We start from the raw sequence: 26,545 nt of genomic DNA, 5'->3' as shown, positions 1-26,545 counted from the left end.
GGCTGCGCAAAATGGCTTCACCCTGGCTGCTCACCAATCAGGGCCTGGTTGTGCGGGGCGGGGCTGAGGGCACACGAGGCGCGCTCGCTGCCGGAAGCGACAGTCTATCGGTAGCCGGCGCGGCGCAGCATGGCGGGGGCGTGGGGCAAGCCCCACATGTCACCGGAGTCGCTGTCAGGGAAGCGGCGTTTGGAACCCGAGCAGGAGCGGCATCCACAAGAGGTAACCTCGAGGTAGTGGGTTGCATCCCTCCGTGAACCAGGTGTGCACGTGGCAAAGCCAGGGAGGCCGGACCCCGGTGCAGTGTCTGGTGCCTGGGGGGCCGCCTGGAGCCCGGAAGAACCTCGTCCTGTCCGGGGTGTTGTTTTGGAGCCCTCAGCAGAGCACTACCTGCGCCGAGGGGCGCTAGAACCCGGCTTGAGCCTTGGTGTGGAAGGAAGAGACCGTTAAGAGTGCCTTTCACCACAGCCTCCGAACCTTCCACCTGTGTTTCCCGCCCTAGGAAAGAGTTTAGTTGCACTCTCGTTGTGTTACCATGCCAGTATGTCAAGTGTGTTGTGAAATAAAAGAGGACGAGGGGATATAGAAGCCTGAATGGGACCCAGGGCATCCAGCACTGGGTGTCAGGGAATCATTGGTTCTCCTTGTTGCTGGGCTGCTCAGGCTTGCTGGTGAGGCTCCAGCAGTCTAGGGGGTAGAAGGCACAATTGTTAGATCCCTTAAGCTGTTCTCTTGTTTTATGAAACGTACCTAAGTTTCATACTACATGCAGTTCTAGGTAGTAGGCCTTCTATAGTCAGCGCTTGTGTATACTTTTACTTGTTATTGTGAGTTTCGGAGATGTCAGTAGTAAGAGAATCACTTGAGCTGTGAATAGTTGGTAACGAAAGATACTCGACTAGGCAAGAATTACCCGGTGGCAGTGGTACACGTCTTTACTCCCAGCATTGAGGACACAGAGGCAGATGGATCTCTGTTAGTTTGAGGTCATCCTGGTGTACATACCGAGTTCTAGGTTAGCCAGGGCTGCATGGTGAGACCTTGTATTAAACAAACAAACAAACAAACAAACAAACCATGAATTCAAACCCAATTAAGCAGTGCTTAGCCTATTGGAAAAACAGTGAAATTGAAATTTCTGAAATTACATGCTTCCTAGAGAGTGTTCAAGTTCTTGCTCAACTTTTGGAGGCCAATGATAGAGATAAAAAAGGAAGCTTGTGATTGGAGGCTTGCTTTAAGTTTCAGAGAGTTAGTCCATGACATCACGACAGGCAGGCATGGCACTGGAACAGTAGTTAAGAGCTTTTAGTAACTAAGCGTTCTTACATGGTGATCAGTGGACTTTGGAAACCTCAAAGCCCACGCCCCGTGACACACCTCCTCCAACAAAACCACACCTATTTTTTCTTAAATACTCCACCAACTGGGAACCAAACATACAAGTATATGAGGGCCATTCTCATAGTTTGCTGTAGGTAAAATTCATTCCACTACTCTTCAACTCTCCAACTTGTTCATCAGTGGTTGGTCCCATCTTCAAGGGAAAGAAGCCTTCAGGAATTTCTGATCTTCCCAGGCTCACAGCCCCATTCCTAGTTAGTGACCTTCCAGTTCTGGGACCCTTAGGTGCCGGGGTAGGGTGTGTATGGAGTTTGTCAGTAGAGGAAAACTGGTTTTGGGGACACAGTGAGTGAGAACTGAGCTCCGAAAAGCCACTATGTTCTTGAAAAGCCTCTCTGTTGCAAGGCACTCAAAGGTTGGCATGTGTGTTCTGAGGGCAGGTTCTGTCATCGGGCGGGAGATAAGGAGGGCCCAGGTTGGGTGGATGGTTTTAGTTGGGGTGGAGGCGTGTGACCAGGGCACAACTTTCCAAGTGTGGTTCCTGTCTATTCCAGGTGGCAGTTACTAAACACTGTGATTCCTCGCAGCCTCCTCTCCTCGGAGACACTGATTCCAGTCTCTCTGACAGCGAGGAGAGTGTGTTTTCAGGCCTTGAGGATTCTGGCAGTGACACTAGCGAGGACTACGCGGACGGAGCCGATGGAGCCGATGGTGACAAGGACAGCAATGGAACGGAGGAAACCTCTGAGGAGCAGGTACAGGTCGGGGAGTGAGGAGCCCCTTGGGCTCTCCTGTGCAGCAGTGTGGTAGGAAGAGGACGTGCTGCTGTGCTGTGGGAGCTGAGCTACGGCGTCCCCTCCATGGTGTCTTCAGGACCCTGGTCCTCTGTCTGTCGTCACACATTTGAGCTCCAGGGCATTGGTTTGCAACCTGAGTTGTCTGTGCCTTTTCTGAGAACTATGAAATCCACATGTCTGTGTCCTTGCCCCTCAGACAACTCTGAGGCCACCTCTATGGGACAGTAGGTTGACACAGTGTAGGTATGGACTGAGTTTTCTAGAGGCAGAGCCCAAGATGGGGATGTCACTGGTAGGTAGAAAGTCCAGCAGTAAAAGGAGGAGCTGCTGGAGCCCAGCCCGGCTCATGGGCCAGCTGCCCTTGGCACCAGAGGCAGTGGATTGCTGTTCTGATGGAGAAGCAAGCACTCTTCTCTTTGCTTTATAAAAACTAAGGAAAAGTTTAATTTAACTAAAAAACAGCAGTTCAAAGCATTCTGCCAACTAGTTTGCAATGGTTTACACTTCAGTGGCCCTGGTATTCTGGAAATCATGACCTTGGTTAATCAAGTCTGCTGTTGGCTTGGAAACCAAGAAGCCAGACTCGGTTTGTCTTGGTTATAGTAGGTCAAAGAATTGTTGAGCATGGTTGGTGAGTTTGCTTTGTTTTGTTTTTGTGTGGTGTATAAGTCATCGTGTTCACGTGGGCTTCTCTGTGTGTGGGGCACTTGTGGAGCCCGAGTTGATATTGGTGTCTTTCTTGAGTCCCCTCCACCTTATTGGGCTGAGCAAGGTCTCTCACTTAGTCCATTGCCAGTTCCCAGCCGTGATCTCATTTCTCCCTCCACGCCTTCCCCGGCTTCATCCCTCCCCTTCTCTGTCTGTCTCCCCACAGTTGCTCTTCTAGTTGGTTCTTGCAAGGGAGGCAAGAGCTCCACCTCAGCTGGCACCATCTTGTCCTTATTTGGTGTTGAGTAGATTCGTGTGTGGCCATTTCTTCCCATTCGTGTCCATTTGACTCCTTGTTTTCTTCTGCTCATACTAGGGTGTTTTTTTTTTGTTTGTTTTTTGTTTTTTGTTTTTTGTTTTTCCAGACAGTATTTCTCTGTGTAACAGCTCTGGCTATCCTGGAACTCACTTTGTAGACCAGGCTGGTCTCGAACACACAGAGATCTTCCTGCCTCTGCCTCCGGAGTGCTGGGGTTAAAGGAGAGCGCCACCACTGCCCAGCTCAAAATAAAACAAATTTAAAAACATGTTGAGGTATGTGTGGTGTGTTGGTGTCATTGCGCTTACCCCTCTTGTTTTCTTACTCCTTTATGTCAAAGTGTCTGTCTATTTCACCGTGCAAGGATGTGGGAAAAAGTGACATCTCATGTGATAACTGGAGAGCTCTAATGTAGTGCCACCCTTAGGAGGAATGTCTTGCTGGGGTCTCACTGTAGCTCTGGGGCATGGCAGAGATCAGCAGCTTGGAAGTTACCTTGTCAGGCTTGGAGGCCGCATTTTAGCGCCATCTGGTGGAGGAGGGGTGTGTGTCCGGGCTAGTCAGTTCAGCTCCCTTGAGCAAACACCTCCTGAACCTACTGGTTCCTGCCCCTCCCCTGCATCCTTGCTCTTCTCTTACAGAGTCTTCTCTTACAGACTCTGAAGCAGGGAGCATGTGCTCCTTGCCTGTCTCAGAATTGTGCTCTGTCTGAGAGTCATGCATGGTGCGGAAGGTCATCGTTTCCCTGCTCTGTAGTGTCATCTTGTGTGGCAGAAAGATGTGTGTATTCTACAGGGTCCTAGGAGGCGGAACACTTAACAGTCTGTCCTGTATGTTGGGTCCTGGATATGGATCCTGGTGAGACCATGCAGAACCATGTCTCTTATGTTCCAGTTCTTAGAGGAACAGTCCATGGGCAGGGTCATGACTGTCACACACTGTGTCCAGGGCCATGAAGTCTCATTACAGGCTGCTCCCCTCTAGTGGGTAAAGTAGGCTAAGCTCTTTCAGGCTAGGAAGGGCAGCATTTTGTGGTGAGCTGAGAGGAGCATAAATATTTGTAGTTATGTTTTTTTTTGGATTGAAATACACTTTAATGAGTTCCTCAGCAACTGCAGTTTGTAATCTGCAGCTGTGTGGCATCAGACTTTGCTTCCTGCTCCACAGGCTTCAGATGCCACTGTACTACCAATTCCCCAGTGCTCTTGAGGCACGTGCTAGACATGGTCTCTTCTGTGGGAAGTCCTTGTGGCAGCTTCAGGGGCTGGATGCGTATCAAGTGTTTGACCACTTTCAACTTGGCGTTCACTGAAGGGATGTTCTTGTGAATTTGAGGGCTGTGTGCCTTCAGAAGTCCAAGCATCTTGATAGTTTCTTTTTCCCAGTATGGGCACCTTTTTGTGCCTTTTATTCTTGAAACAATGTGCAGTTTATGAGGGTGCTAGAGGTCCTCACCATATTTTTCATGATCTTCAGGTCTTGGCTGAAACACTTTATCTGGAATTCTTGATCTGGTAAATGTGTGACGAATCCAATCTATACCAATGAGAGATTCCACACCTTTATTCACTGTCTGCAGTCTGCCTGGAGGCCTCTGAAATACTGAGTGCAAAATGCCAGCCATAAGTGTAGTAATTCTTCTCTTTAGAGGCTGCGACCGCTCTGTCCAGTCTGAACATCCCTGCAACTGGAAGGACTGTAGTTATGTTGGATTTGTTGTTGTTACATGTGTGAGCACAGGTGTGCTTGTGCTTGGCATGTGTGTAGAGGTCAGAGGACATCTTGTGGGAGTTGGTTCTCCTTCCACTGTGGGTTTGGGGATCACACTCAGGCCATCAGGTTTGCAGAGCAAGTATTTTGCCCAACATGGAGATTCTCTTCTCCCAGTTCCCTTCCTGACAGGCACCTTGACCTTATGTCAGCCCTGGTGGTTTCTGTCAGGCCTAATACTAGTGAGGGCCATGGGCCGTCACACAGCCACATGTGGACTGTTTGGTTAGGGCAGAAGTGTGAGCAGCCAGGCCCCAGCATTGGTGAGCTTGGTAGAGTCAGCCGCTTGTGCAGGGTTGGGAAAGACCTTGGTGTCCTCGGCCCTTTCGTTTGTTCATTCGTGTTCTCTCTCTCTCTCTCTCTCTCTCTCTCTCTCTCTCTCTCTCTCTCTCTCTCTCTCTCTCTCTCTCTCCATCCATCCACCCATCTGTCCATCTGTTTGTTTATTTTGGTTTTTCAGGGCAGGGTTTCTCTGTGTTAAGAGTCTTGGCTGTCCTGGAACTTGCTTGTAGACCAGGCTGACCTTGAACTCGAGATCTGCCTGCCGCTGCCTCCTGAATGCTGGAATTAAAGGTGTGTGCCATCACTGCCTGCTTTGTTTTTTAATTTAATTTAATTTTATATGCATTGGTGTATTGCCCAAATCCCTATCTGTGTGAAGATGTCAGATCCCCTGGAACTGTAGTTACAAACAATTATGATTTGCTATGTGGCTGCTGGGAATTGAACCCAGATCCTCTGGAAGGGCAGCCAGTGCCCTTAACCTCTGAGCCTTCTCTCCAGCCCCCTTTTGTTCGGGTGTGTGTGTGTGTGTGTGTGTGTGTGTGTGTGTGTGTGTGTGTGTGTGTGTGTGTGTCCATACACAGGTGTGCCTGCATGGATTTATGTGCACCATGTGCATGCATGTGCCCCTGGAGGTCAGAGGGCATTCAATCCCCTGGAGCTGGAGTTAGTCGGCCATTATGAACTAACCCATGTGGGTACTGGGAATTGAACTAGTGTCCTGCTGTAGAAGTAGATTCTCTTAAATGCTGAACTGTTCCTTCAGCCCTTAAGTCCTTCTCACCCTCTTTGTGAGACAGGATCTTAGTTTGTAGCTCTAACTGACCTAGAACTCACATTGATCTACCCACCTCTGTCTTCTGAGAGCTTCACTTGATTGTTTTGAGAGACAGGCGCTAATTGGACCTGGAACTCATTGACAAGACTAGCTGGCCAACGAGCTCCAGGAATCTTCCTATCCTGCCTCTCCAGCCTTAGGATTACAGGTGTGCACTACCATGCTTAGTTCCCCCTCCCAGGGCTTCTCTGGGTATCCCTGGCTGCCCTGGAACTCAAGAGATCTTCCTGCCTCTGCCTCCTCCTGAGCACTGGGATTAAAGGTGTGTGCCTTCAATGCCTGGTTTGTTTTTGTTTTTGAGACAAGGTCTCATGTAGCTCTGGCTATCCTGGGATTCACTAAGTAGACCAGAATAGACTTGAACTCACAGAAATCCTCCTGGCTCATGCCTAGATTTTTATGTAGGTACTAGGAATCTGAATTCATGTTCTCATGCTTTCATGGTATTTGCTGACTGAGCCATCTCCCTAGCCTCCCTCAGGCCTTTTCTGAGTTACTTTTCTTTTTTGGGGGATGGGGTTCAATACAGGGCTTCTTTGTGTAGCCCCGAATGTCCTGGAACTCACTCTGAAGACCAGACTGGCCTTGAACTCAGAGATTCACCTACCTGTGCCTCCCCAGTGCTGGGATTAAAGATTGCACCACCACTGCCCCTGACTCAAGAGCAGTTTTTACCCTGTGTTCTTTCTGGCCTTTCAGCCTCTGCTGGCACATGTTTAGAACTGGTCTTTTCTCACTGGGAGTCACACTTGCATAGTTCCTTCTGTCCTTTTCTGTGTTGGCCCAGGACACAGAATGGGTAGTGTCCTGGGGTCTTGTCACTATCCAACATCAGGCTTTTGGACAGTGGGTTCTTTAGTTTCCTTTATGCATAGTTTGTGTGGCTAGTAGCATGCTAGATTTGGTCTTCATGAGTTGGGGATTTGGTGTGTGTGTGTGTGTGTGTGTGTGTGTGTGTGTGTGTGTGTAAGGAGAGCAGGAAAGGGGCAGGTAGTCTTGGAATGTCTTGTACTGGCCTCGGGGCATGGCGTGCTGGAATTGGCTCCTCTTTAATGCAACACAGGAAAGGGATGTGAAGTTGACTTGGCTGGCCCTGGCTTACTTCCTAGAAGAGGTGCCATGGCCTCTGTCCTACACCTGGTTGGTGGTGCCATGGAGCGTGGCCAGGTTAGACAGGAGATTCTGTTGCTGGTACTATACAAGGAGATTATTTAGGACCAGCGGGATGACTCAGCCAGTATAGGCACTTGCCACCAAGCCTGATGACCAGAGTGTGAGCCCCAAACATGCATGGTGGAGGACCAGCTCCCACAGTTGTCATCTTATTTCTACATGTGTGTTGTGCTCACATGTGCATCACGTGCACAATGAGCAAATAGGGTAAGAAAAAGCAACGTGTTTGTCTGGACGCCATTCTAGGTTCTCAGAACCCTCGTGCATCTGTCTCTGGTCCTTGCAGTCTTTCTCAGCTTGGACTAGGCAGAGGCAGCCCTGCCCCTCAGAGGTCCAGGCCTTTCCTGGGGACACCTGCTCCTCCTGGCTCCTTTTGGGGGGTCTCTCTACCTGTTTCTTCAGTACCCGGTGACCACCCCTTCCTGTGGTTCTCCCAACACCTATCCTGGTCTCTAGCTGCCCTGACTCCTCCTGCTGGCGTCTGTGGGGAGGACTTCCTGTTCTGGTTGTATATACCTTACTGTCCACCCCCACCCCACCCCTTTTGAGACAAGCTCTTACTGTGTAGCTCTGACTGTCCAGGAGTTACTGTGTAGATCAGGCTGGCCTTGAACACACAGAGCTCTGCCCCCCTCTGCTTCCCGAGTGGTGAGATGAAGGTGTGTGACAGGAGGCCTGGCATCTTAATGCCTCCTTGGTCTCTCTGTCGCCCCACACCCCACTCCCTCACCAGCCCCTTGGCCTCTTACTGGTTGGCAATGTTGCTGCTGTTTGAGGCTGCCCCAAACTGGCTAAGTCTTCTGGAGCCAGGCTTAGGCTATGAGCTTTTTAGGGGTGTGTCCTTTTTTGCACAGTGGGTGCTAGCTGCAGACCTCACCACCTCTCTTAGTGTTGGGAGAGCGAGGTGTGTAGACAGCCAGGCTGCAAAAGGACCCGACCGAGGGGACACTGGTAGTTGTGAGGGTGTAAGGGCGCGCTGTACCTGTGTTCCAGTGTCTGTGCCTTGGGGGTTTTAGTGGTCATCTGTAATTTTTGGGGGGCTTTTGCCTGCATGTCTGTGTGAGGGTGTCAGAACAGAAATTACAGACAGTTGTGAACTGCCATGTGGGTGCTGGCAATTGAACCCCGGTCGGTCAGTGCTCTTTAACCTCTGAGCAATCTTTCCAGCCCCTATTTATTTATTTTTGGGTGGGGGGCTTTCGGGCAGGGTTTCTCTGTGGCTTTGGAGGCTTTCCTGGAAATAGCTCTTTTTTTTTTTTTTTTTTTTTTTGGTTTTTCGAGACAGGGTTTCATCTGTGGCTTTGGAGGCTGTCCTGGAACTAGCTCTTGTAGACCAGGCTGGCCTGGAACTCACAGAGATCCGCCTGCCTCTGCCTCCCAAGTGCCGGGATTAAAGGCGTGAGCCACCAACACCCGGCTGGAAATAGCTCTTGTAAACCAGGCTGGTCTCGAAGTCACAGAGATCCACCTGCCTCTGCCTCCCGAGTGCTGGGATTAAAGGCGTGAGCCATCCGGCTCAGCCCCTAATTTTTAAGTTGAAAACAGGTGTACACCTGTAAACTCGGTACTCAGGATGCTGGATCTGGAAGAGAGTTTGAATCAATCCTAGGCTACAAGAGTAATACCTTGCTTCAAAAAGGGGGACAGAGAATTTGAGAAAATGTGTTTCACTAGATCTGTTCCCAGAGTAAATGTCCACCCTCCACAGGCCCAGGCCACTTGTTTCTCCCAGGGAGCTGGTTCCTGGGTTGTTGCTCTGGTTCAGTGCTGCCCTCTGGTGGACATGGCCTGCTCTGCAGCTATGGAGTCTGGAATAAAGCTGTTGTTCCTTAGAACTAACTCCAGGTGCCTGGGAAGAGCATGTATGTGGAGGGAACTCCTGAGCCTCACCATTGGTGATTCCAAGCCTTGTCAAAGGCTTACCTGCGTGTGGTTCCCCGGGTATACCCTGCACTGGAGCAGTAAGGACACAAACACAGTGCTGGCTGCCAACTGCTTCCCGAAGGACTCTGATCAAGGGCTGTGAGCACAGCTGTTGTGCTTCATGTAGGTACAATACTCGGCAGGGACCATTTGGGAGGAGACGTGAAGTGTTGGGGGCCCTGCCTGAAGCCAGGGCTATAGGCACCTGCATTGGGGACAGTGGCTGATTAGAAGCTTGGTGCTGTCATGCCACTGTCCAGGGGCCTGCTGAGCTCAGGCAGAGACAGATGTGCCTGCCCGTTGTGTTGCTGGGGCCCTGAGTGTAGGGGCCCTATTCTGAGCTGGCGTTTGTAACCCATTTTTGGTGTACAGCAAGGAAGTGGGGGGTATGGAAACCGAATCCTGCCTTGTTCTGAGCCTGGAGAAAAGCTTAGTCTTCTGTATTGACGGGAAAAACAGACTGGAGGAAGAGCAGGCCCTTGGCTCTTGCCTGGGTTAGAGGGAGTGGGGCTTTGAGCGGGAGCGCCCACACACCGGGGTTCCTGCTCCGAGCACTTTACTGCCCTCGGGTGAGAGGTGAACCTGTTTTCTCCATCAGCTCTGTTTCTGCCAATAACCCTGATCTGGGCTGAGCCATCCGCCTCCCCAGTCAAGGGAGAATCTGTTCTCCAGGTTGGAGTGTGCATCCTCAGTGGCACCCACTCTGACCCAGGGGACAAGGTCAACCTACTGTTGCAGCTGTGGTGGGTGTGGAGGGTGCCTGGGGTCTGGGCCTCTAGGCATTTTGAGGGTTGGGGCCTCTCTCTATAGGTCCTTGCCCAGTGGGTCTGGCCTGAATGTGGTGGCCCTTATGATAGAGGCCTCTTAGCTATGTCATCTGTCTATACTGACATTACCCCAGTGGTGGCACTGCTCTCTTTACGCCTCTCCTGTGTTCCCTGCTCCTAGGTCTGAGCAGGTCTGAACGTAGTCTCCCTGCCAGATCTGGGGCCAGTGGCCCTGGGCCAGTGCAGCTGGTTTTACCATCAGTGTGGTGGTGTGGGTGAGTGGTAGCCAGCCCCATGGTTTGCCTCCCACTGCTCTTAGGAGCCTTTTCCTTTTGGCCTGGCACCCAGTTACCCACTGTCTGACTGCTAGAGAGCAGAGGGTGGTTCAGCCCTGGCGGCAGCAGCCCTAGGTAGGTTCCGTGGTGCAGGCTGCAGTGGTTGAGACCCTGAAGTGTGCTGAGATCTAGGACAGTTTCCATCCTGCGCTGAGGCTGTGGGCCAGGTTGGGGCTACTCAGAGATTTGGGGCGCATTGTGTTTCATACGGTGTTTGGATCTAGGGTCCAGCATTGGGAAAGTGGTTCTCCCCAAGTAGTTTACCAGGGGAAGAGGTCTGGACTGTGGGCTAGGTCCTCCTGAGAGTCAGAGGACTTCCAGGGACCCCCAAAGTAACTTTCCCCCTTTCTCTCCACAGGCAGGCCCCCCTGGTCCAAGGACAGAGGAGGAGGGCGCTCTGACCAGAGATGAGTATGAGGAAGACAGCTCTGATGAGGAGGTAGGACTGAGCCGAACGTGATTCCCTGCTATTGGAGATGAGAGTCCTCCCGCTGGGGCTGCGCCTCAAGCTAGCAGTGCACTGGGGTGTTCTCTGGCCTTGCTGCAGGGGCCCTGCTGTTTGTTAGACCCAACTTCTCATGAGGCGGCTGCGCTTGCCCCCTCCGAGTAGGCGGCCTGGCTCAGGCCCTCCTCCAATCTGGAAGAACAATTTGGGGGGCTGGAACAGATGACTGAAGCAGTACGCATGTGTCATTGTCAGGTTGGAGGAGAGGCTGCACGTGGCTTGGCAGTATCTTGTGTGTCTTGTGGGCACAGAGGGTCAGAGTTGCTCCCTTCGCCGTGGCGTAGCCTGTGTTGCCACTCAGAGTTGAGAGTGGCAGGCATGGATTGCCATGATTCGGTCCATACCTTGTCTGAGGTAGCCACAGTAGTACCAACGGCAGGCCTGGCATCTCTTTGTTCCCTTTTCTGGTTTCTTGGTGATGACTGCTGTGATACCTTCCTGACTTTTCTATGTAGGACAGGAATTTACACCATGAGAGGAACGCGTCATGCTAGGCTGGGGTTCCCGTGAGTCCCCGGGGAATGGAGGCACTGAGAGGGCTTGGACTGTGCCCAGGGTGCCAGCAGGATCTGGAAGCTCTGGAAAGCTGTGCACACAGAGGTGGTTGGCCTGGCAGCTTGTCCCTCCTTGGTGAGGCCTGGTCCCAGGGCTGAGCAGTGGCCACTGTATAGCTCAGAATGTGAGCCTGGGAGTCTCATGTTGGCTTTAGTGTGGGGCCTACAGGGATGGGTCCTCTTCTCAGGAGCTCTTCCTGCCTGCCTGTCAGGGGCTGTCCCTGAGGCCTCAGGGAGACACGCGCCCCCTCTCTGGCTGGGCTTCCTCCCCACCTTCAAGCTCTCTTGGCAGTGTCTACAGGAGCCTTGGCCGACAGCCCGATCCAGTCTCTGCTGCGTGTTCAGAGAACAGAGACAAAACAAAATAAATTGGTTTCCTGGCCGGAGCAGCGGGCGCACCGGCGAGGGGGGCCCGCACAGCACGGCTCCCTGCCTGTCTCCCCTCCCCCCAACGGGGGCCCTGGCTGTCGGCAGCTACATCCTGTCGGCCACTTTTTTATGCTTGGTATTTTGAGAAATCAATGATGATTGTATATGGAGGATAGGAGTCGGGGGAGGGGCTTCCAGAACTGGTCAGTGCCTTGAAAGAGGTCTGCCTGGCCCTGCCTGCCCTCAGGGAGGTGTACCCCAGTGGGCCTGTCCAGTGGCCCTTGGAGAAGGCCGGGCAGCCTCATGCTGTGCTGTGATATGGTGTGAGGCCTGCTTCCTTTCTCCTGTGCTGTGGTAAATGTCACATGTGTCAGTCTGAGTGACGGTTCAGCGGTATAGATGCCCATCTGCCGAGATTGCCAGTGCAGCTGACTAGCAGCTGGAAGGGCCTGCAAAGCTCTGCTTGAGGAGCCAGGCCAGGTGGACTTGGGCATCTCATCCCAGAGTGCCTGGGGCTTCTTCCCTGCCAGAGGCTGCAATTGGCTTTCTTATTCTCAGGGCAAGGTGGCTACAGCTGAGAGGCAGTGAGTCGTGGCCATCAGTGCCTGGCTAAGGGTAGGGTCAGGAGCTCAGCTCCCCTCAGACTGTCTAATGGAGAGGCCTGAGGGTAACAGACATCTCTAGTCATGCATCTGGGGTCCTTCACGAACTGAGGGCTGCGCTGTCTGTGGCTGTGCCCCACACCTACAAAGATTAGAAAATGTTCTGCACCTCTGGAGGGACAGTCTTTGGTGGGAACAACCCCAGGATTTTTGGCTGTCCTGAGCCACATAGCAGAGTTAGCTGTGTAGACCTCCTGCAGGGTTCTGGACAGGGCGCTGGGAAGGTGTTGATGTGGTCTGTCCTAGTGGTGGTGACCTCAGTAGGGACCTAGGGAGACTACAGTCTTGTGGAATGGGAGTACCTGTCTAGCCTGTTGCCATTTGAAGGTGGAGGTGTCCCGTTGATAACTTTGTCCTTTTCTCTAGACACTCTTGGGAACATGAGAGCTTCTGAGCCCTGTTGTCATTTGCCAGTGTTGTGTTTTGAAGTCCCCCAACATCACTGACTCTTAACCTGAGCAGCCTGGATCACTGTTTTCTGATTGTACGCTAGCCCCTCCTTCTCTTCCCCTCGATTTATAGACTCGGGCTCAGCTGAGTAGGGGTAGAGCCCCCTAGATGAGTTGCTAGGCATGGTGGGGTGGGGTGGGGGCCTGAGGAGCAGCTGTGCTGTGGCTGCCCTGCCCCCACATGGCCACTTCACTCCTTACAGCAGTGGGGCTTCATAGACGTGATCTCATCCAGTAGTGGAGACCCCTGGGAGGTGGGCTGGGGTAGAAGGGGGGTGAGTGGCCAGTGCTGCTCCTCCTCGTCTATCAAGCAGCTAGGACGAACCAAGGCCGGGCCTGGTCAGGCAGAGAAGCCCACACATGCCTCTGCTCCGCAGGCTTACAGCCCTGCTCTTCAAGAAGTGTGGCCAGTGTGAGGAGTTCAGGGGAGCTGTGAATTCTGGCCTGGAAAGTCTGGGAAGAACTGGTCTCCTTAAGGCAATGGGTCTGGGGTCTTTGTTGCAGCCTTAATGTAACACACACACACACACACACACACACACACACACACACACACACACACACACACACACACGGCCTTGCCCAATCTATAACTCGAGATCCCACAGGGACATGGCCTGGCCTGCCTGCATCCAGAACCTGTGATCCCCTCTGCTCTCTCGCCAAATGCAGTTAATGGCTTCTCCCAGCTACTGAACCGGCAGCTGCCTCCAGTGCGCTGGCCGTCTCTGCTCCTCCGGGGCCACCCCCGCCTGCCGGCAGTGTCCTGGCCGCCTCCCTATGTGCACTCTACTCTCTCCATGCTTGCTTGTGTTACTGCTGGCAGGGGAGCCTGTGGGCTCAGGTTTCCAGTGAGTGAGTGGCCCTCCCTGCTATTTGTAGAAGGCACCCGAGTCTGCACAGACTGCTCTGGCGGCCATCCACCGGAGGCTAGCCTTATGCCTGCCTGCCTCCGGATGGGGCCTCTGGCTAGACCCAGACTAATCCTTCAGGTCTAGCCCCATCCCACTGGGGCTGCCCAACCTAGGGCTTCACCAGTGATTACAGGGCATCGTTGGGCATGTGTCTCTGTGACTACTGTGTACTTGTTGCCCAGGTAGACCTTTAGTACTATCTCTTGATCTTGGCCTGATGGTTTAAGAGCCACACTGTATCAGAGTGCCCAAACCAGCAGGGGTGTGCCTTGGGAGGAAGGCAGGAGCGGAGCATGTAGACAAAGCATGTCTCTCATAGGGCTCGAGTTGGTCCCGGCTATGGCGTGTAAAGGTCCCTATACTCTTGCTAGGGCTGGGGACAACTGGAGAGCAGCTCTGGAGTGCAGCAAGGGCGTGTTTTTGAAAGGCAAGGAATGCTGGTTACATTGAGCTGTTGGAGGCACAAAACAGGTACCCACCCTTTGAGGAGGCTGGCTGCGCAGGGCCAGGAGTCACACTCAGCAGCCTCATATGTGTGGGCAGTGCCTAGAGGTAGGGAAATTGTTTGGAGATGTCTAGAGTTTGGAGGGCTGGTGAGGGGATGAGCATGGGCTGTGCTCTGGACCCCCGCTCTACTTAAAGCATCAGCCGAGCTCATCTAGTGAGACTCAGTCTCTAGAGATAATGTCCAACTCTAGTACCTGTGGGAATGTCTGGGGTCTCCCGCTTGCATGGAGAACACCGTGTAGCCCCAGCAGAGGGACAAGCAAGCTATTTTCCTTCTCCCGAGCGTCGTCCACCCATCCTAAAGACTCTGGCTCTCTGCTCTCCTGCTAGAGAGGTGCAAGCAATAGTAGGCTCCCAGGTGTATGCAGCTTGAGTGGGCTCAGCCAGCCTCTCAAGGGATGGATGGTCAGCATGGTAGAGGGCATGGGGGACCGGAAGCAGTCTGGTAAGGAGACGGTAGGTTTGGAGCTTGTACCTGCCTAGTCTACCCCTGCTGGGTCTCATCTGGTTTAGCCTCAAAACAGGAAGACACTGTACTGTCTCCCTCTGGTCTGTTGAACAGGCCTCTAGTGTTTGTTTCAGAGCCTAGCATCCCATCTGGAACCTTCTGTTGGGGTCAGTGTGGCATGTGAGGCCAGGCCAGCTGGCTAGTCCTGAGCACTTTGAGAGATAAGACACCCCATGAGGGGGAGGTGGCAGCACAGGAAGGCCATGAGCTCTGAGACAAGAGGGTGGTTGGGGGGGGGCTGAGCAGCAGTGAACACTACCCGCATTGTAATCGGAGAGGGGCCGGGAAGAGAGAGACTGAGCGAGGCGGCTGACCCCACGCTCCCGGGGGACAGGTGGGAGAGGCAGAACGAGGAGAGAGTGAAGGATTCCAGAGGTGGGCTGGCTTCCTCTCTTGCAGACAGACACGGGAGGGAGGTGGGCAGCCGGCCAGCCCCATACCTGCACTTCCAATCTGCGGCCCTGACAGCTGCAGCCACTTTGGGGAGGGGGAGGGGAGGGGCTCATCGAGCGGAAAAGTCCCAGCCGACATTGTGTCCGGTGCTGTGGGGGGAGTTGGGGGAAGGAGATGGGGATAGGATGGAGGCCTAACCCACCTCACCTCACTAGCTTTTCCTAGGGGCTGGGTGCCCCCTCCCCGAAAGCATGGCACTTGTGTCTGTCTGTCCTCCACCAGCCTGGCCTGGGGTCTCAGTGCTGGGCCTGACCCAAAGGGGTCACATGTGTTTTCTGGCAGCCTGCAGGTGCTGAGCAGGGCGAGGGCGGCTGGCCTGGGGTGCAGGCAGGCCTGGTGATGAATCATGTGGTGCCGCCAGCAGCTCATTCCCCAGGCTGGGGACAGGGAGCTGACAGCTGAGGCTGAGCCGAATGTTTCCAGCCCAGCTCAGCTCGCAAGGGTGGCTGCTGGCCCATGGTGCGGGCCAGCCCCCCCACCCCCAGCTGCCTCTGTGGGGCACACACTAAGGGAGCCCTTGGTTTTTGTCCCATAGCTCCTCAGTGTGGTGGGGGTGAAGTTGCCCGCTGGGAAGGCTGCCAGGGGCTGTGGTGGGTAGGGAGCACCTGCCACTCTTTGGCCGTAAGCTGTTGTGGACTCACGTGGAGCCACAGGATGGGAATGGGCCATGCCACCCCCGGTCTGGTTTGAATCTGGAGCAGTGGAGGGTGACGGAGTGTTCTTCCCGCCCCTCCCCTCCCCTCCCCTCCTCCTGCTGGCTGTCGGGCCAAGCCCTCAGCCACTGCTACCGGTGCCGCTCAGGGAGTGGCTGGGCCGCTTGCCCAGGCCTGAGGCTGGCCAAACTGCAGCCGCTTTCAGAGTCAGGCCCTGCAGTGGAGGCCTTGGCCGGGCGCGTGCCGCACCCCAGCTACCCCTGTCTCTAGAGAGCCTTCCGGCTCCAGCCCTTTCGCTTTCATCTGCCCCTCTTGACACCCAAGCCTCCAGCTCTTGTCTGGTTGATGTGGCCCTTCATTCAGTCTTGCTGAAACCCACGCCTGCCAGCTTCTGGGTGCCCTGCTTTCTCCTGCTCTGCCCTAATCCCGCAGTTGCTCTCTCCTCCTCCACTGGGTTCTAGGTCATGAGATGCTATTGCGGCTAGCTGGGCATCATTCGGGCCTCTGTAGCCCTACAGTATTCTCCAGCTTGCTCTTTGGGGACTGTCTCTTAGAGCCTCTTGTGTGCATGTTCCTTTGCTTTAGTCCTCACTGGCTCAGCCACTCTGACCACAGAAGCAGGTCTCACTCCGTTATTGGTCCTCCCAGAGTTTACCTAAGCTATTGAAATGTGAGGCCTACGGGTGAGAGGCAGTAGACCCATGTCTAGCAGAGGAGGAAGGCCAGCAGGGTCCTTGGGTGGGCACTGCACACTGCCAGGTTGGGACGCAACCCCGCGTTGTCACGGGGTCCTTGTAGCTTGGGAGTGAAGCTGGGCAGACAGAACCTTGTGTGAGGAGTATATGAGAAGGGAAGGTGGCTTCCCTCACAGCCCCAGCTGCACCTCCAGGTTCTGGCTTCCTGGGCTGCAGAAGCCTCTGCGGTGATGGTGACGAAGTGTGCCCTCTCTCCCTCCCTCTGAGCAGCTGTGAGCTCCTACAGGATTAAGGGGAGGAAATTTGGGGTTGGGTTTCTTTCTGAACAAAACCTGCCGCTGTGACTCTTTATCCTGTTATATTTCTATCAGATTGGACACAGCCCCCTACCCCTGCCTTAATGGCTCTGGCTTTGAGAATTTCCTCCAAAATTACACCGCTGTTTCCTGCACCAGCATTCCCTAGAGCCCTTTAGTGCAGAGGAGGGGCCACATTGGCCCTGCCCTGTGAGGATGCCCACATGGGCCTCAACACCTGGTCTCCCCCCAAGCAGGGACCAGGAGGCCTGCCAGTGACAGCACCTGGTGCCCTCTGCCATTCCCCACCCAACACCCAGCCAGAAGTCAGGCCTGGCCTTTCTGCTCTGTTGTACCACTCAACTAATTGTCACCTGCACGGTTTTAATGACCGGCCAGCTGTGCACAGAGCCTGGCGAGGGTCTAAATCAACCTCAGGGGCCAGAGGGATCTTTGGGAGAGTGGGGTAGGACAGGGTGTCGGGTGGCTAGGAGTCTTTCCAGTGTACAGCTGGGAGCAGAGCAGGAGCGCTGGCAGTCAGTGAACCCCAAGTCTCCCTGGGCTGAGGTGGGGATCAGTGGGGACATTGGGGTAGCTGCTACTCAGATGGTGTCCTCAGGCCTGTCTAGCTCTGGTAGCCTCCTTGGCTGGGCAGGTCTGCTTCCTTCCTCCTATACCCACTTGAGATGGGGCGCTGCTGGGGAAACCACATGTCCGTGAGCACAAGACCCCATCTGGTCCTCCCTCAGCGTGCTCCTCGGGAGGAGGCAAGGCTGCTGTGTTGTTTGCGGCCACCTATCATGGGCTTGCCCTCTCCTTCTCTTTTACCTCTCCACCCTCTTCCCCCTGCCCTGTCCCTTTTGTCCCCCCCCCCCCCAGCACACGCATCCCAGGTCTCTGGTACAAGGCTCTTGCTGGGTGATGTAACCCTGTCATCGCTCTGTCTCTGGGAAGATGGGGAGAGCTAGGGTCAGAGTGCACTCAGATCCTTTCAAGAGGGCAGTTGGCCTCGGTTGGAAGATACTGTTTCATTTTTAATTATACAAAATTTTCAGACTTTATATTATCATATTAAAGACACAAGATGCCAACACTTGGCCCAGGTAGGGAGTCTGCATGGAAAGTTCCAGTGGGCCTGGACAAGTGTGGGCTCCTGAGAGTCAAGCCATAGCGCCTGTCCGTCTTTCTGTTCATAGGCCCTGCTCATGGCTGGGGCAGGTCTGGCCTGGTGAGCGTGCGCTTGGGGACCTGTGCTCAGGTCAGGTCCAAGGTGGGGCTCTCCGTGGCTCTTCAGTGGCTCCACCTTCTCTAGTGGCATCACCTCGTGGCTGCTGTGGACCCTCCTCCTTCTAACTTCGAATCGCGGTCTTTCTGTCCCGGTCTTTGCTCTGTAGAGGGGATGGGGGTGTGTCAGGGTCTGGATGGAGACCTAGTGTCACCCAGCACTGCCTGGACCTTCCTGGCTTCCTGTGGGGCACTGTCTCAGTGGCCCGTGCTAGGGCACCCCAGTCCCCAGCTCACGCCCCCCCCAGTGCATTGTGGGGCGGGGAGTACACTACTGCACAGCCGAAACTGTAAAATTAAATTTCCCAGATGTTCAGGCCCCAGGAGCTCCTGCGTGCTGCACGTCTGGAGAGGAAATGGGGATTGGGGAAAGCCGTTGTATTTTTTCCCTGCTCACCCTGCTTTTCCGGTGCCACCAAGTGCGGCCAGAGCAGTAAATCATGGCTGGCCAGCATCTCTCAGTTCAGCCTTCTCCCCTAACCCGTTCCCTGCAGGGCTCCCGAGGATTAGGGGAGGGGCAGCAGGTGCCCCGTGCTTTGGGTAGAGGTGCTGCAGAGGCGGAGGGTAGTGGCTCATGCGCCCCGGGGTGGGGGTTCCCTCTCTCATTGCCTCACTGCTGCACTCTTCCCCTTTGGGTGGGGCTATGGATATACTTCTTAATCCCTGAACTCAGCTCTTTTCAGTTCTCAACTTGCTGGGAAGTAAAGCCTGGAACGGCCCCTCAGCATTGCTAGGATCCTGGTGCCCTCCCTCCCTCCAGACCTTCTCCTGGGTGCCCTTCTCCATGCTACGTTTTGACCCTGTATTTGCAGGAGTCAGTGTCCCAAGGTGTGGCTCCTGTGGGCCCTTCCCTTCTGTGGGCCCAGCTTTGGTGGCAGGTGTAGGTATTAGGGGGTGCTGCCTCTGCCTGGTACCTCTGCCTGGCAGGTGTAGGCTGATGAGTAAAATCGGGACCCCCTCCGTTCTCCCAACCCTGCTCACCAACTTTCTCTGGTTGCTGAGGCAGAAGGTGCAGATCTGTTTGGGCTGGGTGTTCTCGCCTCCGTCTCGGGCCAGAGGTGGTGGTTGTGGTGGCGGTGGCAGGGGACTGCCCGCGCGACCGCTGTGGAAGAAAGCAGGTCCCGAGTGGCATGGTTGCCCATCGCCGCAGGCCTCACCCACCAGCAGCACGTTGCCCAGGTGAGAAATGTAGCTGGAAGCCAGGCGCAGCGTCTCGATCTTGGAGAGCTTGCGATCTGCTGGCTCGGTGGGGATGAGTGTGCGCAGCGCGGTGAAGGCCGTGTTCACGCTGTTGGTGCGGTCCCGCTCACGCGCATTCGCTGTGTGCCTCTGCCGGGGCTCGCGGCCTGGCCGCCCCCCGGGTCCCGGCCCGCTCCCCGCGGCCCTCCGTCCTCCTGCCCGCCGCCGGGCGCCCTGGAGGCCGCAGCGCGCTGCATGCACACGGCAGGGTTTTTCGTCGGAGCCCGAGCTCTCGCTTCCGCGGTCCTCATCCTCCGACAGCGGGCTCACCTCAGGGTACAGGTAGCGGCCCGGCGGTGCCGAGCGCAGCATGGCGAAGGACATGGGCCGGGCAGGGGGCGCGGCGTCAGCTCCACGGTGCGCTGTTCATGCCGCCTCTTTAGGCCCCCACAGGCCGCCGGGCCAGGGGTCTCCGCTGCGCCCCGCGGTGGCGGCTGCCGGGCCAGGCGGGCACATGTGTTCGGACTGGAGTGGGGCCGCCAGCAGAGCAGCGCCTTTATAACAGTCGGCTCCTCCCCCGCGCCTGGCCTCCGCCTCCCTCCCTGGCCTGGGGGAGTTTATGCAGAGCCTGTGCACCTTTTCTCTTTTAAAGGCGGCGGTGCCTAGGGGGTCCTGAGCATCTTTCTGGTTGGGGAGTTTCTGGGCTGCTACCGATGCCCCAGGACCATGGTGCCCATTCTACTCAGTCTGCAGGGAGGAAGATAACTCAGGAGACGAAGAGCCTTTCTCCCCTGGCATGCCTAAGTTCACCCAGCTGCCCTGGCCCTGAGTGCTCCGCCACACCCTGTCTGACTCTCCTCCATGTGCACTTGGGTCTTTTGTTGTGCCAGGCTCTGTGTGTGTGTGTGTGTGTGTCTGTCTGTCTGTCTAGAGGTGGGTGTGTAGGGATGGAATAAGCTGATTGTATGACCTGTGCTTTGTGCCAGGATCTTACCTCTTTGACCCATCCTGTCTGGGAGACCCCACCCCCATCCCTGCTGTGCGCTCCATGGGGCTCCTCGGTGCCAATGCACACGTGGATAGTGAGGTCTGCACTTCCTCGGCCTCCAGGTTGGAAGTGGCCCCTAGGTGGCAAGCACGGCAAGGACACAGGCGTTTGGGGGAAGAACTTGCTGGAAAGGGTTGTTGGTGTGGGCAGGTGCAATGGGACAGGGCCACGGGGTCTTGCTGAGGGGCTGCCGGCACTCAGCTGTGCTAGTTATGTCTGGGCCCCCTCCTTGTGGCTACTGTTGCAGGAAGTGGCCGCCTGGGCAGCAGTCCCCAGGCTGGGAGGAGTGAGGGTGGTGGCTGGCAGGGGCTGAAACCAGGAATGTGTGTCCAGGAATGCGGCGGCTCTGCCCGCTGAAGTGGGAGGGGGGACCAGTAGTGCTAGAAGGGGTCCTTGGTCACCTGCTGAGCAAAACGGGGGCTGGTCTTCCCACGGCTGGGGTGGGGTCTTCCGTGGCTCCTGCCGTCTAACTACCCACTTCTGCCTAAGGCTGCTGCCAGGGGAGGGAGCCCATAGGCGATGAGGTCATCCCTGTCTGTGGCTGCCCAGAGCCCTGGCCAAGGAATCCAATAAGGGGGGGAGACTAGGGTTGGCATCACTTCAGTGGAAAATGTGAAGGTAAAGCTGTGGCGCCTCAGAGGGCTTGGGGGGAGGGGAACAGCACCCCTGCCATGCCACGTCAGACCTTGGGGCCAGGGACAGGGCAGACTTTGGGTCACCTGGCCTCTAAGCACTTGAGGCTGATCTAGGGTGGCTTGAAGAGGATCAAGTATGGTAGGGACAGGTGCTGACGTGGTGACTATGCTACAGGACATTCGGAACACTGTAGGCAATGTGCCCCTGGCATGGTACGAAGACTTCCCACATGTGGGTTATGACCTGGATGGCAAACGTATCTACAAGCCCCTGCGGACACGAGATGAGCTGGACCAGTTTCTGGACAAAATGGATGACCCAGATTTCTGGTGAGTTGGGCCTTGGGTCAGAACCTGCGTGGTTCCTCAGGCCTGGAGAATGGCTCTGACTCGCTTTCCCTCAGGCGCACTGTGCAGGACAAGATGACAGGGCGTGATCTGCGGCTGACTGATGAGCAGGTGGCCCTGGTCCAGCGGCTTCAGAAAGGCCAGTTTGGAGACTTGGGCTTCAACCCCTATGAGGTAGGTAGCAACTGGCCCTAGGGGAGGAAGCACATACAGCACCCCAGCCTGACATCTATGCTTGTCTCCCTAGCCAGCCGTGGACTTCTTCAGTGGTGACGTCATGATCCACCCTGTGACCAACCGCCCAGCCGACAAGCGTAGTTTCATTCCATCTCTAGTTGAAAAGGAGAAGGTGGGGACCCCATCGTTTCCCTCGACCCCTCATTTAAGGTTCCCGTGCTGCCACTTGACTTAGCTTTGTGTGCAGGTGTCTCGCATGGTGCACGCCATCAAGATGGGCTGGATCAAGCCTCGACGGCCCCCGGACTCCACACCTAGCTTCTATGACCTGTGGGCTCAGGAGGATCCGAATGCTGTGTTGGGGCGCCACAAGATGCATGTGCCTGCACCCAAGCTGGCCTTGCCAGGCCATGCGGAGTCTTATAACCCACCTCCTGAGTACCTGCCCACCGAGGAGGAGGTGGGCCTGCACGGAGATGGGTATGGCCCCCGGCCACGGTCCCGGATCCCTTCTCACCCGTGTCCTGTCTCCCCAGCGCCTGGCATGGCTGCAGCAGGAGCCTGGTGAGCGGAAGCTTAACTTCCTGCCCCAGAAATTTCCCAGCCTGAGGACAGTGCCTGCTTATGGCCGCTTCATCCAGGAACGTTTTGAGCGCTGCCTTGACTTGTATCTGTGCCCACGGCAACGCAAGATGAGGGTATGTTAGGCGCCCACGTGGGTCCCGGGGAGGTGTGGGCTGAAGGTAGGTAGTGACTCAGTGTTCTCACCCCAGGTGAATGTGGACCCTGAAGACCTCATCCCCAAGCTTCCTCGGCCAAGAGACCTTCAGCCTTTCCCTGTGTGCCAGGCCCTCGTAAGTGGGCAGTCAGAGGTGGGCAGATGCCCCGAGGTGTGCGTGTCTGTCTGTCCCTCTTCACCCTTCCTTCTCTGCAGGTCTACAGGGGCCACAGTGACCTTGTTCGCTGCCTCAGTGTCTCCCCAGGGGGCCAGTGGCTGGCTTCAGGTGGGCCTCAGGTGGGGGCTGCCCTGAGCTGGGAGGCAGGGATCCGGGTGAGAGGCTCAGATGCTGAGAGCTTTCACTCGACACCCAGGTTCGGATGACGGCTCCGTGAGGCTCTGGGAGGTGGCCACTGCCCGCTGTATGAAGACTGTGCTTGTTGGGGGTGTGGTACGGAGCATTGCCTGGAATCCCAATCCTGCCATATGCCTAGTAGCTGCAGCCATGTGAGTTTAGGACTCTGGGTAGGGCTGGGAAGGGGCACAGGAAAGTGGGGACTATGCTGAGGAGGGGCTGTGTCTGGCCCTGGTTTGTAGGGATGATGCAGTGCTGCTTCTGAGCCCAGCCCTGGGAGACCGGCTGTTGGTGGGCAGCACAGACCAGATGCTGGGAGCCTTCACTCCACCTGAAGAGCCAACGTTGCAACCAGCCCGCTGGCTAGAGGCCTCGGAGGAAGAACACCAGAGGGGCTTGCGACTACGTATCTGCCACAGCAAGGTATGTGACGGGAAGGGGATGGGAACATGCCAAAGCTGGTCAGATAATCAGCTGGCATTGCTCTTCTCTAGCCAGTGACGCAGGTGACCTGGCATGGGCGAGGGGACTACCTGGCTGTGGTGCTGTCTAGCCCAGGACATACTCAGGTGCTGATCCACCAGCTGAGCAGGAGGCGCAGCCAGAGCCCGTTCCGCCGTAGCCATGGACAGGTGCAGTGCGTGGCTTTCCACCCTACCCGGCCCTTCCTGCTTGTGGCCTCTCAGCGAAGTGTCCGCATTTACCACCTGCTGCGCCAGGAGCTTACCAAGAAGCTCATGCCCAACTGCAAGTGGGTTTCTAGCCTGGCTGTACACCCAGCAGGTGAGGAGAACGTGGATTCTTCTCCAAGTCAGGGTGGGGAATGAACAAACCCTCTAAGTCTTGTGAGAAATACTGTCACGGTCTCTGGCCCTAGGTGACAACATCATCTGTGGCAGTTATGACAGCAAACTGGTGTGGTTTGACCTGGATCTTTCCACCAAGCCATATAAAGTGCTGAGGTAAGGTGGGTAGTGGTGAGGTAGGTAGGGCCCTTCTGCTGGAGCCCAGTGCCAATGCACTCTTCCGCAGGCACCACAAGAAAGCCTTACGGGCTGTGGCCTTCCATCCCCGGTACCCACTCTTCGCATCTGGCTCAGATGACGGCAGTGTCATCGTCTGCCATGGCATGGTGTACAAGTGAGTGCTAACCCTTGCCCCGCCCGCCCTCCCTCCCCATGGGCCATCCCACTGGGCCCTAAACCCCTGTCTGTCTTCCACAGCGACTTGCTACAGAACCCACTGCTGGTACCCGTCAAGGTGCTTAAGGGGCACACACTGACCCGCGATCTGGGTGTTCTGGATGTGACCTTCCACCCCACACAGCCATGGATCTTCTCCTCTGGGGCAGATGGCACCATCCGACTCTTCAGCTAGGCTGGGGCACTGCTGTGGCGGCCTGGGACAGGGTGGCTGGTGTGACCGCACAGACTCCATAGGACCCTGATTCCCGCTGTCCTGGTCTTCTCGGTTGCACCCTGAGAGCTGTTCACTCCAGACCCAGGGACCTCAGGATTCCCTTCCCGGAAGGAAGGGAAGAGGGACACTGATACGCTTGTCACCTACTGAGGTGTAAGTGGCTTTATTGGGCAATAAACTGGGGCACCACAGTCTTGGCCCTGTATGTGGTGGCAGCAGAGTCCTCTGGGCAGGAAGCTGGCATATCGCTTGCAGGAGCGCAGTCAGCCTCAGGCAAACTTCACCAGGCGGCCCAGCGTCTCAGCCGCTTTCTCCCGCACCCCAGGCACTGGGTCCTTCAGGAGGAGCTGCAAGGCTGAGGGCAGAGGGGAACAGGCCAGTTGTACACATGCCTGGGCCTGTGCGTGGGGCCGCCCACGGCCTTCTTAACAGACAGGCCTCTGCTGGGAGGGCTCGTGAGCCAACGGAAAGATAGTTTTTCCTTTTTTAGTGTTTTTTAAGCTCTTTTGGAACAGTTAAGAAGTTTCCGTGAATTACTAGAGACGATGAGGTCACCAGTGATGGGGGGGGGTGTAGAAATCCTGAAATCCAGGAAAATCACTTAGTCCCTGCGGGTGCCTACAGGGTCAGCAAAGCCCCAACAGAGGTGGGAAGGTTGGGATGGGGCCGAGGGCCAGGTGTCCTGGATTTGGGGGTTTGGGGGTGTGCTCACCTGCAATAAGCTGTTCCAGGTCCACCTGTGGCTTTTGTTCAGGCTCAGCATGCAACACCAGGAACCCTGAAGTGGATGGGATAAGCTGTGTGGTGTGCAAACTTGAGGGGTGGGGGGGGAGGGGGGCCTGCGCACCTGTGAACATGGGGGCGGCGGCTCTGACGTCGTCCCAGCTGCTCTTGAAGTAGAACAGGTTGGTGCTCACTAGCCGGCCCAGCAGGTCAGGGAAGTGATGCATCTGCAGAACACGAGGGTCAGAGTCCGGTCCTCCGCCCGCCGCAGGCAGGGTCTCCCACAGCACCCTCTCACCAGGTGCTTGCATGTAGAGTTGAGGAATTCCCCAAAGTGCACACTCCGGCCCTCCTGAAGGTACTTGTGGAAGGCAGCTGCCAGCTCAGCACACTCCAGGTGAGGGACACACATGCACAGGGCGAACTTGCAGGCCTGTGACACAAGGGAGTGCTATGCCCAGATGCCTCCCAGGCCCCGGGGAGGTCAGGCTGAGCCCAGCACCCTTTCCCCTGAACCCGATGGTCACTCACACTGGCCACTGAAGCCTGAGGGTCCCGCAGATGCAGGAGGAGTGGCACCAAGCCACCCACGACCTGCTCCAGGAAGACGTCCTCACAGTCCCCATGGCAAGCCTTGTTGAGGTGCCCAAAGAGTCGGATGGATGCAGTCCTGAACTCCACTTTTTCCTAGCAGGGTGCAACCGTGTCACTGCAAGCCCCCCTTTCCAGGCAGGCCTGTGTGCACACCGAGCGCCTACTTTTGTACTACAAATTAGAACGTGGTTTGTGGGGGTGGGTATGCAATAGTACAGGAGGCTGGAGGCTGCCATGAAGACGTGATCGTTGGGGCTGGGGAGCCAGCCAGCCAGTCTCAGCAAAGCAGTGCCCAGGGTAAGTATGCATCTCAAAGCTCGGCAGAGGGTGAAGACAGGCCTTCCCTGGGGTGTCCTACAGCTTACACTGTCAAAGAAGGGCCGGATGCGGATGGCTGTGTGCAGCAGCACCACGCGTAGGTCCCATGGCTCCACTAGATCTAGCAGCCGTGCAAGGCCCACCATGGCTTCCAAGGCCACCAGACTGTGTGGCTCATCACCATCGTCCAGCCCACTGACCATAGCTGTCATGAGCTGGGGGCCATGAGCTCGCACCTACGAGACCACTGTATTCAGAGACTGTCCAGCCTACAGGCAAACCCACGCAGCTGTAAGCCGAGTCAGTTTCCCCATGTTGCCCCTGATACCCAGCCTTTGTCTCCTGGCCTCCTGGAGGCTGGCTCACCTTATCAGGTGAACCAGAGGCGATGTTGGCCAGGCCTCGAAGCACCAGACGCCGCACACTGGCACTTGAATCCTTTAACCGGGCTGTCAGGTTGTCCAGCAGTGGCTCCAGGAGCATCAGGTCGTTGACCACGTTACTGCTGAGCAGCTGGAGGCAGAGCCGCTCTGACCATTTGTACCAGCTGACCCCCACCAGCCTAGGTCCAGACACTAGCCTACAGTTTCCTGAAAGGGGGAAGCTGATGGCCTGCCCCTACCCTAGCTTCCCCTACCCTGGCTATCAGCCTCAGGCAACAGGGGCTCAGACCTAACCTAGGGCGTAGCCCTGACAGGCTCCAGGCAGGGTTTTACCGGGTGGAGCTAAGCGAGCTCTGGCAAGGACTACGCAGGCTGAGCTTGTCTGTAGGGTATGGCTGCCCATATTCTATCCCACTAATCCTGAGAAGACGGCATCTTCTCATTCCAAAACAAGACTTAGGACCATAGCCCTCTCCAAGGTCCTACCTCAGCCAGGAAAGCAGTAGAAGTGACCCTCTGGACCTCATACACGCTGCTCTGTGTGCTCACGAGTGCCTTCATCACCAGAGGAAGTCGGGGGCCTGCATACTTTGCCATGGAACT

At 55.8% G+C, this 26,545-nt stretch overlaps 3 protein-coding genes and 1 pseudogene across 8 annotated transcripts in view; 1 reads left to right on the top strand and 3 right to left on the bottom strand.

Annotated features, from left to right (window-relative positions):
* Positions 1-64: 64 nt before the first annotated feature.
* Bop1 (BOP1 ribosomal biogenesis factor) lies at positions 65-24,115 on the top strand. Of its 2 annotated transcripts, none has more exons than XM_040736351.1 (16): positions 65-222; positions 1,932-2,099; positions 10,555-10,635; positions 21,083-21,237; positions 21,312-21,429; positions 21,503-21,604; positions 21,680-21,892; positions 21,969-22,130; positions 22,206-22,286; positions 22,367-22,436; positions 22,525-22,657; positions 22,748-22,928; positions 23,000-23,288; positions 23,383-23,467; positions 23,538-23,645; positions 23,729-24,115. In XM_040736351.1, the coding sequence occupies exons 1-16, from the start codon at positions 130-132 to the stop codon at positions 23,880-23,882; spliced, it is 2,193 nt and encodes a 730-aa protein (XP_040592285.1). In that variant the 5' UTR covers positions 65-129; the 3' UTR covers positions 23,883-24,115. The 2 variants fall into 2 exon arrangements, with proteins under 2 accessions (XP_040592285.1, XP_040592284.1); XM_040736350.1 differs by having other exon boundaries at positions 70-222; positions 1,899-2,099.
* On the bottom strand, positions 4,186-4,784 carry LOC121136244 (annotated as a pseudogene).
* On the bottom strand, positions 17,775-19,779 carry Scx (scleraxis bHLH transcription factor). The gene is made up of 2 exons (XM_040736363.1): positions 19,027-19,779; positions 17,775-18,149 (listed from the first exon to the last, which is right to left on the bottom strand). Exons 1-2 carry the CDS (start codon positions 19,606-19,608, stop codon positions 18,111-18,113), a joined length of 621 nt encoding a protein of 206 aa, XP_040592297.1. The 5' UTR covers positions 19,609-19,779; the 3' UTR covers positions 17,775-18,110.
* Positions 24,072-26,545, bottom strand: part of Mroh1 (maestro heat like repeat family member 1) — a 63,465-nt gene continuing 60,991 nt past the window's right edge. For 4 of the 5 annotated variants that reach the window (XM_040736346.1, XM_040736345.1, XM_040736347.1 and 1 more), the window contains 8 exons: positions 26,429-26,543; positions 25,926-26,072; positions 25,607-25,795; positions 25,179-25,334; positions 24,946-25,080; positions 24,772-24,874; positions 24,637-24,702; positions 24,072-24,279 (listed from right to left, as the gene is read on the bottom strand). In XM_040736346.1, the coding sequence (XP_040592280.1) occupies positions 24,194-24,279; positions 24,637-24,702; positions 24,772-24,874; positions 24,946-25,080; positions 25,179-25,334; positions 25,607-25,795; positions 25,926-26,072; positions 26,429-26,543 (997 nt within the window). In that variant the 3' untranslated portion in view covers positions 24,072-24,193. The remainder of the gene's footprint in view (positions 24,280-24,636; positions 24,703-24,771; positions 24,875-24,945; positions 25,081-25,178; positions 25,335-25,606; positions 25,796-25,925; positions 26,073-26,428; positions 26,544-26,545) is intronic. The other variant, XM_040736349.1, reaches the window with a different exon arrangement.

This window comes from Mesocricetus auratus, unplaced genomic scaffold, assembly GCF_017639785.1.
Source record: "Mesocricetus auratus isolate SY011 unplaced genomic scaffold, BCM_Maur_2.0 Super-Scaffold_100055, whole genome shotgun sequence".
Classification (NCBI taxonomy): domain Eukaryota; kingdom Metazoa; phylum Chordata; class Mammalia; order Rodentia; family Cricetidae; genus Mesocricetus; species Mesocricetus auratus.
This window is presented reverse-complemented; position numbering and strand designations above follow the sequence as displayed.